A 17,308-nucleotide genomic window follows, 5' to 3' on the forward strand; every position below is an offset into this window, starting at 1 on the left:
ATTCCCGACATGGGTACAATGTGTGAAACCCATTTCGGGTGTCCCCGGCCGTGATATTGCTGGAATATTGCTAAAAGCGGCGTAAAACCATACTCACTCATTCCGATTTGCTTTATAGACAGGGTATATAAATTCGCCTAAATTTTAGAGGCTTGTGCAGGGGGGTGGTCTTATATGTGGGGTTGCTTTATAGTCAAACACTGCTGTATTTACAAAAAACATTTTCCCTGCAGTGTTTTATTGTAGGATAAACAACAAGTCGTTTATTTCTCATATGAGATATTAGCATTGTGTACAGCCCCTGTAAAGATGTTAGTAAAAAGTACACACTTTAAAAATATTTACCCATATTTAAATAATGATGACTCCCTGAATAGAATCCGACTGCGGCAATGTCGGACAAGTCAATTCTATGATCAGGGTTTGGTCTTTCTTGCATATTCTCACAATTTTCACGTCAATTATCTGTACCTTTTCTCTTGATACCGATTGTCATGTCTCTCTCAATTTTGGATGCGATCGTTCAGCTACAGCGCTTATCTACATTGCCCAGCAACATCTATGGGGAATAATTCACATGACACTTCCCTCTAAAAAATAACGTCGTCTAATTTACAACGTCATCAAGTTGCGAGCGCATGTTCAAATCACCAGAAATGACAACTTGATAGAACAATGTTTTATCATGAAATAAACCATACTTCGTTCTTCAATGTTCTTTGCGATCTATCACGTAGCTATCTCATATCGGGTTTTATATATAACTATGTAGGGATATATAGGATCACAGTGCTGTATAGTGTCATATTGCTCTATTTAAGAAATAAACGATGAATGGGAGTTTTTTATCGTGCAATAAAATAAAACACTGCAGGGAAAGTTTTTGGTCACGATCTCAAAATAGTGAATTAACAGAACTTGTGTGTTCCAGGAAAAGAGAAAATCCAAAGACATGGAGACCCTTACAGAAGCTTCCATACTTGCCAGTCTCCAAAACAAGCCAGTGAAGCCACCAGTGAAACCTCCAGTGAAGGCGCCAGTGAAACCTCCAGTGAAGCCTCCAGTGAAGCCTCCAGTGAAGGCGCCAGTGAAGGCGCCAGTGAAGGCGCCAGTGAAACTTCCCCCTGACAATAACAACATCGTGGCTGCAGACAGTGGCCCCATAGTAGAAGATGGGGAGGAGGTCACAGACGCCATGCAGCCTCCGCCCAGAGTGGAGCGCATCACCTCCAAGGTTCTGGAGACTGTCATCGAGCGAGTCGAGGAGCCGAATCAATCCGGGAGTAATGGAGAGATTACCACAAACACGCAACAACTCACGGAACATGTACAGCTACGGCGAAGGATTAGTTCCGAGAGTGCCAGTGATGCAGACACCGAGACTAGCATATTTGCAGGTAGGACAAAATATTATGTTTTTTGTTTTTGCATCTCCTTTGGTTTGATGATTTTTCTTCCAGGGATTGTCGAAGAATTGTCTTTGTCCATGATACTGTTCCACAAAGTGATCTTAGCGCTAAGACAGTCGTAACTGCCCTACTTTAACATGGAGTTGCAACAGTCTTAGAGCTGAGATGGCTTTGTGCAACCAGGCCCAGACATGTTTTGATGTGATAGTGGAATTTGAAACCGTTAATGACTAGGCTGGAGTAATGCATACAGACCAGGGGAGATAAGTGTCGTGTTTTTCATGAGACACAACATGGTGACAAGAATCTGAGATATTGGCTAAAGAGTATGATAAATCTTAGGCATTAAGATATTTCTCCTTTGCTCATGTTTTCGTTGTTAGAATTACGAGCTATGGGAAAGTCAAGGCATGTAGCTTCCAGCTGTTTAATTCCCAGAAATATAATATTCTGCTGTTATCAAAAAAGCAATTTGACCTCAGATGCAATTTTCTAAAGTCATGTTTGTATTAGGATGATACAAATTGGTTTCTATTTTCACTTTTCTGAAGCCATCACTTTATTTGGTGCTGATAGCTATTAATTTTGTTTCAAGGATATATCACATGGAATTTGAAAGTACATCATTTCAGAAACAGTGAAAAAGCAATCAGTTTTAGAGGATATATCATTATATTGAACAATTTTGATTCTCTTACTTTGAGATGTTGGTGTGACAAACAAGAGCAAATTTTCTTTTACAATTGAGGCCAGTTTCAGTATAGTTCCTAACACCTTTGACAAGCAATACTCTTGCACATGCATGTGCTCATGATCTAAGCTTTTCTCGATTGACAAAAACCTGAAATGATTCCCATGTTTAAGGACATGAAAGAACATTTTGAACTATTTTTTACAAGGTGCATTGGGAAAACAGGCATCAAGACAAACTGTATCGTTGCAAAATACGAAGAAATTTAATTTAGAGTTATCTCCCTTATATGGGTCACTGCAAAATGTCAACACTCTTTTCTCAAACCCTTCAAATAAGAAGCAAAATTCAACCACACGAATACGAAGAATCAAGAGCTTCTTTCAACATCTCAGAGCTATGACCTTCAGTCGTATGTTAAACTGTTTGACCAGCGCCAATAAGTTATTCGCCATTCTTACCCATTCTGAAGCTATCACTTTATAAAGGCATCTGTTTCATTCTGTGTTGTTACTCAGGCCTGTCCAGAAGCGCTCCATGTAAGTGCCCCTCCATGCATGCCTTGATATTTCTTCATAGTCTTGTATTATTCTAGACAATCATTCACTTCCCATTAAGTGGTATCTATATCTATATGAGCATCTCACATCTATAGTTTTCGTGTTGTGCAACTGTTATCACACATCATCATCCGTATCTCATTGTCATTGGATATTGTTTGACCTTATTGTCCTCTGTCCTCATCAGGGCCGTCCTGTGGGATTGGATATTGTGTGACGTTATTGTCCTTGGGGATTGGATATTGTGTGACCTTATTGTCCTCAGTCCTCATCAGGGTCGTCCTCGGGGATTGGATATTGTTTGACCTTATTGTCCTCAGTCCTCATCAGGGCCGTCCTGTGGAATTGGATATTGTGTGACCTTATTGTCCTCAGTCCTCATCAGGGCCGTCCTGGGGGATTGGATATTGTGTGACGTTATTGTTCTCAGTCCTCATCAGGGTCGTCCTTGGGGATTGGATATTGTGTGACCTTATTGTCCTCAGTCTCTCATCAAGGCTGTCCTGGGGGATTGGATATTGTGTGACCTTATTGTCCTCAGTCCTCATCAGGGCCGTCCTTGGGGATTTTGGCCTAGAATTGGCCGCAGGGTGGTTGTCATTTTGGGTACTACAGTATGTACAAGCTTGTTTGTATGCTGATTGGTTAAAACATTTTTTAAGTTACATTTCAGTATTCAGAAAGGTACGTGGGATATATATATATATCTGTAGAACCTTGTAAGACAACAATAACTCCAGTACTCTAGACACAAACTATCAAAATGTCGGTCAAGTTCAGTGGAGTTTTCTACCACCAAGTGTTGTTTATGTTTTCACAAAGACTTAGCATTAGTACTCAGATGAATGCAGTTATGACCAAGCCAACTTAGTACGCTGAACATAATATGTCTGGCTGGATGGATTCAAACAACAATTTTGTTGCAATACACAAGACTGTAATGTGATACATATCATGATAGCTGTTGTATCATAAATCTTCTATTTTATGTGGCGCAGTGGGGTAGCCTAGTGGTTAAAGTGTTTGCTCGTCACACCAAAGACCTGGGTTCGATTCCCCACATGGGTAATATGTGTGAAGCCCATTTCTGGTGTCCCCTGCCACGATATTGCTGGAATATTGCTAAAAGCGGCGTAAAACAATACTTGCTCTATTTTATATAATAGTAAATTCAAAGGCATCATTCCAGGGAGATTCTCAACGGAAGTTGATATATTAATAAAACAGTGCACCTTAACCTTACCATTTTCATTCTTAGCAACTTTCCACATGGAAAATGTGACCATCGCCATATTGGGCCAAGAGTGTTTCCCAATTGTGGTCGACAGAATTTGTTTGAAATTATGTGACTGCACCTAACAGAGCTTATGACGAAGTAACCGTTATTTTATTGTTATGGGAATATTTCAAAATTTGATATTTCAGATGACTCAATGTTACACTGTCGTGATTTGTATTCTTGAAATTAATATCGGTAATACTGTACACCCTTACCGACCAAATGAAAGTTTTTTTCTTTCAAAATGTTTTCAGCCCACATATTGCCTTACATGACTATAAATGAATAATACTTGTTTATGCATTTCAGTGTTTTAGATCCCAGTACGTTGTACAGATTGTGATAGTGTATGTTTTGTTGTATGAGCTTTATCATCTCCTCCTCGTGTGTCGGTGTGTATTCATCATGTATTTTACTTATGACATGTACAGTGCCCCGTACAGTGCCCCGTACAGTGCAGTGAGGTCTGTCTCCATTGTCACTATGGCTGTGCAGTTTGTGTGTAAGCACCAACATCATCTGTGTGGTTTAAAACGACATTTATCCCTGGCTGTGTCAACCAATAGTCATGTCATGTCACATTGTTGCCATGGTTACTTACTCGTTATTTATGATGTGGTAAATAATTGAACTGTTTGAAGGCTTGTTGTCTCAGACATCAAATTACCAAGTATTTGCTTTCAACAGTTGTAGAAACTAACATTTTTGTTCCACTAGTCCTTTAAATGATAACACAGCAAAACCCTTAAAATGTCAAATTTATACTGGTCCTTATGATACCAATTGGGCAGTTTGGCAAGGACTACAGGACCAATTTCTAACGCTGTACAATCTAGTCAATATAATGCAACTGATATATCTCCTTACAAGTGTGAATAGATAAACATATGAAAAGAGGAAGGGGTACCGTATATGACAGCGGATAAGCCGAATTTTGAGGACCAGAAAAAAGAGTCATATAATTTTCTTTCGTGTTTCAATGGTCAAGTTAACACCTCACTTATCTACGGGGTCGGCTTATCCGGGGTCATATACGGTATGTGTTGGTCTCGGGTAACTCGGGTACTCAGGTTGGGTGGGTACTGAGTAGAACAGAACCCACAGAACTACCCGGACCCTTGGTTAATCACATGATATATTGTTGAATGACAAAAAAGATCTAGAACTCTATAGTTACACTATAAGTGACTGATGTTCGCATTCCTTCTGACGTCATATGTTTGCATAAAGATAAAACTTCAGTCAACTTCAGTGTATGCATGACCAGATCGTTTTATACGAGTATCTAAATACATTTTGCAAGGGCTACCGTCAAACTATTCCCAGTCGGACGTTTGGACCTATCTCTTGAGACCTACAGTGGGTACCCGGTAGGATCAGGTAATAGGGAGGGTGGGTACCCAGGTAGTAAATTTGGACTTGTCTGGGTCCCCAGGTAGTAAATTTGGACTTGTCTCAGCCCGAGTTGGTCTATATCTCTCTTCTGTTTCTGTTCTACAAAGACAAATTGAGAGTCTATCACATCCACTGATCCACAAGTCCTCAGTATTGAGATAGCAGCCTGTCAGCAATGCCCTGTGTGGCTATCTCAATGATGGCTGTTACTATACAAGAGACAAGCTACATTTTGTTGACAGTCAAGAGATTTTGATCAAATGCAGCTTATAATGGAGGGACTAGGGGGGAGGATTTTATACAGAGACTATTCAGTCACATTTTTGTTCAGGGATAATGTAAAGTATTGTCTCTATAAGAAGATATTGCCTCCTAGAATCTGTTAACACCATCAGAATTTCAATATGGTTACTTAAGACACGAACAGGATCAATTATGACAAGTATCTGATGTCATCAAACGTTACGGGCTGGCTAACAGACTTGTTTGGATTTTCAACACTGCACATTTATCAAATTAGATGCTGTGAAGAGTAGTGATAAACATTTTTCTCAGCTTCAGTGGAATAATCCCTATATACCGCTATGAATCTCATACAGTAAACTGGGGTTATAACAAACTCAAAGGGACCGCTGATTTTAGTTCATTATGACCGTAGTCGCAATGGACAGGACCAAAAAACAGTTTGTTATAGACGTCAGTTCGTTATTAGCATGTTCGTTATAAACAGAGTTTACTGTAATTGCAACATTCATACCAGACACTTTGGCCACCATGGAAAATAACAGTGATAATGACATGTCCTGGAAATGAAAATAAATTGAAGGTGAGTATAACTGATCAGTGATATATGTGTCCTGATCTCAGGATGGGTGTGCAAGGTAAGTGAGGAGTCTTTGCATGCAATAAGGAGTACATTTCAAGATGTAATAAGGAGTACACTTCAAGATGTAATAAGGAGTACATTTCAAGACGTAATAAGGAGCACATTTCAAGACGTAATAAGGAGTACATTTCAAGATGTAATAAGGAGTACACTTCAAGATGTAAAAAGGAGTACATTTCAAGACGTAATAAGGAGTACATTTCAAGACGTAATAAGGAGTACATTTTAAGATGTAATAAGGAGTACATTTCAAGATGCAATAAGGAGTACACTTCAAGATATAAAGATTACATTTCAAGATGTAAGGAGTACATTTCAAGATGTAATGAGGTATGGTGTATCGTGGATTTCATACTGTTATGAATCTGTGTACAATGATGCAGTATCCTGGATGAGGATCTGCATCCCCCAGTTGATCCCTGTATTCTGAACGTTTACTGTCTGTGCATAACACTCTGGAGTCACCTGGACAGAACTCTCTATTTTGGCATCATTTTGTAGAGTGTTATGACATGTGGGCTATCATTTGCTGAGTTTACCAGACAGTAGGGAACGTGGGACTCGAACTAGTGGCAGCTGCAGACTGCAGCTAGTAATTACACATCTGGAAAAAGATGAAGCGCCATCTCTTCTTTGTTTTCATACATCTCCCAAACTGCTGTGTATCATTTGGAAATGTCTACATATTCAGGGGTAAAAATCTTCCGTGGATCCGCAAATTCCTGCAAATTTTAGTGACCACAAATTTGTTAAACTCTGATGGCTTGCTTCATAAAGACTCCCAATTTATGGGCCACGCTCCATTGTAAATAAGTTTCAGCTGAAAAGGAAAATATCCTTTCTCGTCCCTGCATATTGATCTCATTTTAATAAATGTCTTAGGTTTCACAAATGTCTTCTGGAAAGTTCACACAAAAACACTGTTTATTTGGATGGTTGCCAGAGCTGAGGCTTATCATGTGATGCAAAGAACACCAGGAAGTAGAAGAGAGGGTAGTCAATATTGCCATGGGTCATTTACAAATCATGGAACTATATCATCATTCTCTTTTTTGTATGTCAATTTGAGTATGTTAATTAATTATGTTTTTTATCATAACATTAAGACAGGATACAATTTAAAACAATGGCTACCTGCAGTGATTCAAAGATCTGCCTGTCTGACAGTCTATTTTGCTGATGGACGGTCAGTTTGAAAAGTTGCATGCTCAATGGTCTGGTTTGACAGCTGTGTCTCGCGGAAGCTAGTTTTCATAAAATAGTACTTTTTTTTTAGTCTTGTCGGTAGGCATATTTAAACAATTATGTCTACAATTACAGGTTACAAAATGCAAAGTTGCAGTTACTATAATATTCAAAGGATCTGTGCAATACATTTCATGAGAAAACACAACAGAAATCTACAAAGAGAATGTATTAGAAGTTTTGGGGACAACAGAGAGCTTGGAATTTGGTGCTTTTCTATATACGACTGTGACGTCATATCTATTGCGTCACAATGAGTGATATGACGTCGGTTCCAAATTCAATTTAGCGCTGTTAAATCTACAGGTAACCCACCTCTACATTGAAAACACAGTATGTTTATCTCCTAAATATACAGTAAGCAGAGCTTCACTTCTTTGTGACACCATCGTCATTATAATCCTTTAATCTTTCTCACCAAGAAGTTGGCAGGCTTAAGATGACAGTTACATGTTTTGTTTATCAAATATATTTTTCAAATGTTTTCATGTTTGAAAAATAGCAAGAAAAATTGTAATTCAAGCAAACAACATTGTTGAGATAATTAGCAAAGGGATGCCTACCTTTTGGGCTACAGCTAAGGGAGACAACTCCTCCAGCACCGTCCCATGCTGTGCCTTGCATCGGTCGGAATGAGTCATGGAGATGTGTTTGTCTTGGTGTAATGCCGGCTGCCTGGCCATCTGTACGGGAGCGACTTGCTGGGATGTAATGTTACAAGGTCCTGCACACACATCCTAACAATCACAGTTGATTTGTACAAAGACATTGACACCTCTTTGTATTTTCTGGATATCTTGCAGTGACTGTCACTCAGCATTGGTGAGTTGGTTCAACTTGAATGATGACTTTAATAAATAGGGATATTTAAATATTATTTCATACTTGCATGACACTATCACAAACTTGTTTTTTAAATATTTATGCACCTTTGAAGTTGACATTGGTTTGGAATATTTATTATGTTTTAATATTGACAGTCGTAAGTGTGGTGTTGAGAGTGGTCGTACCTGTGTGTGTAGATGTACTGTTGTTGGCATTTATACACAACTGCATATGACTTTAGCAGAAACGTGATTTTGTGAATGGAATATGTTACAATGCAGTGTTTGCTAATATTGACATGGTGTAACTCCAAATGGGTTCCCATTCATAGTGTTGACACAGAGTATAGTGTGACCAGTGTTAAGAGTATTGGCTGGGACGATCACCAGGGCGATGTACTTGCTGTGTTGGCTGCAGGGGGGGGGGGGGGGGGGGGGGGTAGATGTCAGGAGGGGAGGTCCATTTTGTCTCATACATCAAATCAACTAATGGACCACTGGTCTTGTCTGAATACAAGAGGATAGTGATGTAATATTATATTAACATTCTTTAAAGAACACATTTTTAGTTCACTTCCTGCATATATCCGTTCCAGCTGTATTTTGAAACATATTTTGTACAGAATATATTTCAGAATGACCCACTTGGTCCACAAATGTATCTATCTTTGCAGAAAATCATATTTTGTGAAGAACTTGTGCTGATTTTTGCATTTTTCTCCTGCAGTATTTGTCAAATACACTGCAGAATGTTAACATGTGAGATGAAAGCTGGTTTAAAACCTGTAAACGGATGTATATTTTGTTTTGAAGTAAGGTGACTGTTTGTATTATTGGTTACCGAAAGTGTATGTCCGTGTGTTTGCACCATCACCAGTGATCTCCAGCATAAGTTTATCATAACAATGCCTGCCACAAGCCGAAACAGGTGCAAAATGAAATTCACAATAACTGAGCTTAAAAGGTTGCAGAATTGTGTGCAGAATTATCAAAATTTGGTTGCAGAAAATTGTCCGCAGAATTTCTATTTTTGGGCTTTGGAATACAGAGGTGACTGATAAGTGGATATGAATTTGTTCATATTGGCCTTAAATATTGGAGGGAAAATATTCATAATATTTTTGAAAAGGAAGCTTTCCCTGTTTGCCCAGCTCGGACGATTAACACTGGATCAGTGGGGTAGCCTAGTTGTTAAAGCGCTGGCTTGTAGTGCTGAAAACATGGGTCGATCCCCACATTTCCCTGTCATCATTTCCATGACTTGGGTGTTGAGAAAAACGGCATTAACCCCAGCTCACTCACTAGTCAATACAGTAAATGCATGGCGTCCTCATTTCCCCTTGTCCAGTCGGCCGTGAAGCTGTAGTTATCTTGCTCCATCCCAGTATCCCCCTGCTGCACAAGCAACTCTATCTTTAGGTGAGGTGAGGTGAAATGGGGTTTTAACGTCGCGTCCAAGATTATTGCACTTATATAGCGACGTGCATGTATGTGTGTGTGTTTGTGTTGCTGCTTGTACTAGTCCGGACTGATGCCGATTTATAGTGCTAGCTCACTGAGATACCATGCCGCAGTTTAACATGAATACCCCACTCAGACACAGTATACTGACTCCGAGCCGACCAGTTCTTGTTTTAGCCCCTTAATGCCGAGCGCCAGACAGGGTAACAACAAGTACCATCTTTTAACGTCTTTTGGTATGACGCGGCCGGGGATCGAACCCCGGACCTTCCGCTCTCCAGGCGGACGCTCTACCACAAGACCATGGAGGCGGTCCTATCGTTAGGCACTAGAGCTAAAGTTAAAGCGCTGGCTTGTAATGCTGAAACCATGGGTTGATCCCCACATTTCCCTGTCATCATATGACTTGGATGTTGAGAAAAGCGGCATTAACCCCAGCTCACTCACTAGTCAATACAGTAAATGCATGGCGTCCTAATTTCCCCATGTCCAGTCGGCCGTGAAGCTGTAGTTATCTTGCTCCATCCCAGTATCCCCTAGTCCTGCACCATGACCGTGGAATATATTTATTTTATGAAAAAATAATAATCTAGAAATGCATACAAAAGCAAGTCTAGCCAGCTCAAGCTAGCTCTATTCATCAGCATAGGGAATTTTTTTAATTTTTCGAGTCAAGAAGGATTTTGTGTAATATAAGATTTCAGAGACTAAATGTTAGTCTAGGTATCCCCCTGCTGCACCAGCAACTCTATCTTTAGGAACTAGAGCTGAATGTCATCTCCAGTCACGTGACTACTTATTGTACTTAAGGAGGAAAACAACGATTTAAAAACCTACTTGAAATTCCAGGTGAGCTGCCCTGGTTTTTAACCTGCCTTAATCGCTGCAGGTGTGAACCACCCTCCAGTGTGTCATGCTGTGCTAACGGTGTCTTACTGTGCTGTTGAGTAAGGCAGTTTTTATACTCAGAGTGTCAAGTGTGATAAGTGCTGGGTTTAAGAAGCCATATTGTTATACAGCGAAACCCTGGTAGTCTGGCCGCCCTTTTGTATAACTACTATTAAATGTGTCTAGTGATCAAAGTTAAAGGAGTCTTTTGGTCCCTCGGGTTTGCTATAGTATTTGAATCTAGGGAGCCTCTAAACCCTTAGTTTTAAACATTGGGTCTTGGCAAAAAGCTTGACGTTCCTGCTTACTGCCCAAAACTGTGTCCAGGTATAACTAATTGGACATCTCTACATGAAGATGTATCAACTTACTGTATTCGATGTAATAAGCGCCCACGGCGATATTTGCTAATATATTGGCTAGTGAACAATCCAAATTAGCACCCCTTCCGATTGATCAATGTACACAAGACTTATTTATTCGTGTATAATATGTGTGTTATATGCATCCTTAATTATGTGAAATTAAATTCTGGAAGCATATATATCTGTCGTATATAAACATTTCAGGCTGTCAGTATAAACCATGATCTCTCAACTCTATTGTTTTTCACCAAAATAATTTTCTAATAAGAGCCCCCTATTTCTAATTTTCAGAGTGCCCTGGGGACTTATTATGTCGAATACAGTATTATTATTACAGCAAGGTGAGAACATGTAGGCTCAACCGTAGCGCCACCAGTGGCTATTACGAGTTACGTCCTGTCTATGCCTCTCCTATGGACCAATCAGATTCCACCTCTCGTATCACTTGCATTTGTTTCAAACAAAATGGCGGCACCCAGTCAAGACGATCTGATCGATAATCAAGATCTATATTGTGATAAAACAGGTCTTACATCGCGAAGTGCATCAAATCACGTGAGCACTTTGATTAAAAACATGGAAAGGTTTGGAAAATATCTGTTGACGAGTTGGCGGTGCACATGCTTTGTAAATACTGCAATTGACCGAAATCTGCACGCAACAGTTTACAAACTGGATTTTGATTTTGTTGCGTGATTTTGATTGGACTATGCATAGACTCCAGCCAAAATGTAACTCCATAATACGAGCCTAGTTCGGCAAGGGTGGAAACAGGACTTTTATAGTCAGTTAATTCCCTTGCCTCGGGAAGATGGTATATCCTGTGCATGTAACAGATTTTGTACAGAAAACACAGCTGTGAAGAAGGAGTGATAACTACACGTATACTCACCATCAAAAGAAATATGAACCACAGAACATAAAGAGAAGTATGGACTTAAAAGAGGAGATGTTTCCAATGTGTACCAATTAATGACAAAACTAAAAATCATTCAAGTGTTACCACAGAGTGTCACGATGTGCTGCATGTGATTTCTAAACTTACACACTAGTCCTGCACAAGACAAATGGTGCATCTCGAGTCATGGATCGATGACGTCACATGTGATGCCTTCATGAACGTTGGTTCACACAACATACCAGTATCTTTGTTTGTACATCAAACCAATCTAATATCTCTTGAATATGAGTAGGTCTTCATATATTAACCAACATGTCTGGTATTTGCGTTATTTTTGGCAGTGAGTATATTGTCGAACAAGCTTTAATCTCATTGACATTTGAACTAATTTTCTTGAGAAGACAAATATAAATCATGTATGGTTTTATATGTACTCCTTTGTCAATTTTCTGAGTACCCAGAGCACTTATTACGGCAAATACTGTATGTGCATATATGTGATTCACATTAGTCATATTTTGAAAAACTACAAGTAAGGTGGTTAACATTGCCATGTCAAGGGTTAACTGCTTCCTACCCCAATATTTCTTATGTCAAACACAAGTTTATTGACACAAGTAATTCCTAGCGAGATTACAGCCACTAATTTGGTGATAATGTTTTGAACAATTGAGAATAGTTTGATTAATGACCCCTGCTTCCTGTGTGTTTGTTGGGAGTGACACCTCAAACAACATCTGGCTTCGTGAACTCGGCAGGACGCAGGTAGGCTGTGGCACTGGTAGCAGGTGTTTCTTTCTCGGAATTGGTTGTCAGATATTTCAGCATTTTTTGCCCTTTCTCAAAGATTTTCTTGTTTACTTTTATTTGTATGTATTTATTTTCTAGAAGGTTTCTCAATCAGATTTCAATCAGATTTCTGTAGATTGTAGTTCTTTATGAGCATGCTGCTGTATATTGACAGTTTTGGGTAAAATTGATCAGGTTTGATTTACTTGATTCTCTGATGGTATGCTTATCTGATGGCCCAGTTGTTAAGGAGTTCACTCATCAGGCTGGAATCTTAGGTTCTATTCCCGTAGAGCAATGTTGAAGTCTCCTTATTCTTGCCTCAAATATATACAGCATGGTTGATACAGTGTTAAGCAATTCTCACTCACTCACTCACTCACTCACTCACTCACTCACTCACTCACTCACTCACTCACTCACTCACTCACTCACTAACGCACCCACCCACCCACCCACCCACACTCTCACTCAATGTGTGTACAAAGTTTGGCCAGCAAACTCCTTGCACAGTTTTCCAATGTTTCTGTCATTGTAAGCAACCCTGTGTGGAGGGGTTGGAGCGGCTTGGTGTAATGGTTTCTTGAGTGGCCTACCAAGTGATTACATGAAGTGGGCAAATTGCTGATGGTGGAGGTTCTTTGATTCTGGCCTGGAAGATGTTCTCATTTGACCTCAGGCTGTCCAGGACTGCCTCCAAGGTCCAGTGGATAAGAGAGCCTGCCAAGGCGCTGCCAAAGCGGTGGTTCATACTCATAGATGTTACAAATTGATACTTGTTGTTACCCTGCCTGGTGCTCAGCATGAAGGAGGTAGGACAAAGACTTGTGTACTGTATCAGAGTGGGCATTTATGTTAAACTGTAGCATGGTATCTCAGTGGGCTAGCACTATAAACCCAGCATAAGTACATACACGCACTCAGGCAGGCACAGGCACGCAGACACACACACACACACACACACACACACACACACACACACACACACACACACACACACACACACACACACACACACACACACACACGCACCCACGCGCACGCACACACACACACACACACACACACACACACACACACACACCACACACCACACACACACACACACACACCAGCAAGCTCTATCCTTTAACTCCTTGTGATAAGGCACAGCCAGGGATCAACTCCCAATTCCAACTCTGAGGGCAGACACTCTATCCACAAGACAATAGAGGCTGTCTTTTGAACAGCCATAAAAAAATTAATGTGTGTAGTTTCTTCCTTACTGTCCTGATAAGACTCTTCCGTGACTGTCAGGTTTGTACTGTAATCCTGAGTGTGTACCTTGTATGATCCACACTATGGTCCGCCAGATCCAGTGTCGGTGACATATGCATGGGTATTGACGTATGCAGCCTGCTTGTTTTCTTTGTGATCAATTTATTGCTTGAGGAGCTCTCGGAGGTTTTAGATAAACATAAAAAATTGTAATGATTTTTTTGTTTGTTATATATTCAATGTCAACTGTTTTGTTCATTGTTGTGTAATGCTTATTTGAAGATGCCATCTTCTCAAGTCAAGAAGAAAATGAAGGGAAGATGTGTCATCTAAGGCGCAACAATTCGCTGTGCAGAGTTGTGTCCCTTGTGTACGCCAGAAACCTATGATTGTGGGTTCGAATCCCGGTTCGCCCCGATTATGTTTCTAGGTTTGTCAGAACCATACCCGTGCTTGTGGGTTTGACAAAGTGGTAAACGTCTGAGACCTGCATCACTTTTGGCTTTTCTCCCACATTAAGCTGACACACTGGGATATAACTGGAATACTGTTAAAAACGGCATGAAACCCAACTCATTCACTCAGTATCTTTAACAGCTGTGATTAGCTTACATGTTTATATTTGACCGACTTCCACGGGTGTCGCTGTATGATTTTGTGTACCTTTCACGCTTGACTCGGTTTCGGTTCAGTTCATGCTCACTGGGAAATAAAATGTGAATCTTAAAATAGCTGACATTGAGAATAGACTTGCTTGATAAATATGGCCTCCTGCCTGTGTGGGTCAGTGAACATGTTCTGTTGTCAGGCTGACTGTCTGCTTTAGTCTTGCTCCAAGGCTGTACTGAAAGAAAAGTTCTTGGATGTGTAGAAATTCTATCTTCCTAATAGGCAAGTCTAGATATGTGGACAGTAGGACGGAAGTATCTATTTACATAATCTAGAAATTATGATTTAAACTAATAATTATTGCCTTAGAGACTTGTGCAAGTCTATGTCTGCTTGTACTGTGGTAGACAGGGAATGTTCCACTGCCAGATACCGTAGTCAGTGTCATAACAGACCCCGCTGTACGATGCTGATGACAGGGATTGATCTGACCTGCTGAGGGCCTGTATTCTGGCCCATTGCCGCAATGTCATGAAAAATTCCCAAATTGGAATTTAGAAATTCCCCGTTCATCTTAATATCTGTAACTAATACATAATTTTATGGTTTTGTTGAGGGGCTTTGCGTACAATCTCATAATAAAATCTTAAAATACCTCTGAATTTAAGAAAATAAGAACTTTTTCAGAATTTGTAATAAAATGACAATGTTTTCCCAATGTGCCTGCCAGGGCCAGTTAGTTTAAAATCCTGAATATATCCCTGACAATCTTCACTTGACTTGCTGCACTTTTACCTCGATGTCAAGTTGTTGGTTCAAGTTTGCCTTGATTATATATACAAGGATGAGTGTTATTAACTCAACTCGAGGCAGTGTCATGTAGGACTCCTGTTTTCAAAGCACCAAGTACAACTTACAGCACCATTGCTTTAGCTCAGAGAGTCAATACTTGTTAGTTCAATTTTGTTTTGACCTCACACATGGTAATGAATGTAATTAACCCAACTCCAGATATTAATGTCCCTTACTCTAATGAGGTATCTTGAAGCACATTGGCTTAACATTGACTGTCAATTTTGTCTTGATTGTACATACATAAATGAATGTAATTTCCCCAACACCAGATAGTGTCATATGGTCCTTTACTTTAATGAGGTATCTTAAAACAACTTGAAACACATTGGCTTAACATTGACTGTCAATTTTGTCTTGATTGTACATACATAAATGAATGTAATTTCCCCAACACCAGATAGTGTCATATGGTCCTTTACTTTAATGAGCAAGACTTGAAACATTCTTGTTTGCTTTCTCGGCAATTCGGCCATACATGCCCGAGAGATTCTGTGAATGGTAAATTGCCTTTACTGTCACTTCGTATGGCTACTTTATGGGGTAGTGGCAGTAAGGTGTTAACTCACTTTGTCATAGTGTATACATTACCCTATAACAGTTGGCAACCTGTGAACTTTCTTTGATAATATATGTTTACACATCCGTCTAAGGGGTGAGGTCAGAAATATATCTTCATATCAAAATTGATGCTTCTTTTACTGTTCAGCTCACTGAATCACAGCATGGATAAAAACAGATATTTGCATCAATTTCTATGAGAGGTATTGAAGTCCTGGAACAATTGTGAAGTAAGAGCCATGTTTGACAAAGGAACCGGAGTGTGGAGGTAATAACTCACACCCATGAAATAAGGGGGACTAACACAAACCCCCTCATGGGAAAAGCTCTGTGCAGGTCCCTGGCCTGGAACTGAGTTAGGTACGGTCATGGATGAACTCATTCTGTGGGGTGAGATGAAGTGACAGGTATGTTGTGGAGATAGGACTGTCGACTGGTGATATGACAGTTATACCACACCGGACAGATACAGAGGAGATTCTGAGTGTGATATGACACTTAGAGGGTCCCTCTGATAAAGGAGCTGCCCAATGGCTGGACCAGAAGAGACAGTGTAGGTCACTGGTGTAAATATGAGTATATATCCCAGGCTGTAGGTCAGTTATAGCATGGACAGGAGGACAGTGCACTGACTGATGACAGAACACATTCCATGGAGTAGGATGTATTGTCATGGTTATTGGAAGTGAACTTGAAGATGAATGACACTGTTACTTCAATTGTGTTTCAATTGTTACCCTCTCTGGATACTTCTCCTTGTGAACTATAACTGAAGCCTATATCACTCTGAAGAAGTTGTAGAGACCACATATTTTGGTTCTAATGCAACATGTGACAATATTTTTCCATGTCTGGAATTGATTTGAGTTTCATGTTATACTGGGGACCTGCCTTCACGCATGTTTATTCTGACCTGTGCAGCACCTGGAGAATATTCCTGACTCATTTATGTGTTTAAATTAACGCACTGTCTAATTCAAGTGATGTAATATGGAATCTTTTAGGATTCTCTGGACAGTTGATTTACACAGGAGTCATTGGAATGTCTCAGGGTTGATTACATCATATGGTGGGATATAACAGATTTATGCCATGGCTGTTACTTACTGATAGGAATGTGTTGTCGGAGACAAGAGTACAGTGAAGTAGGAGACATGAGCTTCTAGCTGTATGGACTTGGCTTCACCATAGACTACAGGATTACCTGCATGGGTTGTATGAAGATGACTGTGTATACACTTACCTACATGCTGTACATCAGGGACTACCAAGGTTTGTTTGTTTGTTTGTTTGTTTGTTTGTTTGTTGTTTAACACCGCACTTAGCAATATTGCAG

The 17,308-nt window shown here is 39.9% G+C and overlaps 1 protein-coding gene across 7 annotated transcripts in view; it reads left to right on the top strand.

Annotated features, from left to right (window-relative positions):
- LOC124148803 (ankyrin repeat and sterile alpha motif domain-containing protein 1B-like) overlaps positions 1 to 17,308 on the top strand; it is a 209,610-nt gene that overhangs the window by 73,700 nt on the left and 118,602 nt on the right. For all 7 annotated transcript variants that reach the window (XM_048386148.1, XM_048386144.1, XM_048386145.1 and 4 more), the window contains one exon: positions 932 to 1,397. In XM_048386148.1, the coding sequence (XP_048242105.1) occupies positions 932 to 1,397 (466 nt within the window). The remainder of the gene's footprint in view (positions 1 to 931; positions 1,398 to 17,308) is intronic.

The sequence above is a fragment of the Haliotis rufescens genome, unplaced genomic scaffold (assembly GCF_023055435.1).
Source record: "Haliotis rufescens isolate VD_foot unplaced genomic scaffold, xgHalRufe1.0.p SCAF_6, whole genome shotgun sequence".
Lineage (NCBI taxonomy): Eukaryota > Metazoa > Mollusca > Gastropoda > Lepetellida > Haliotidae > Haliotis > Haliotis rufescens.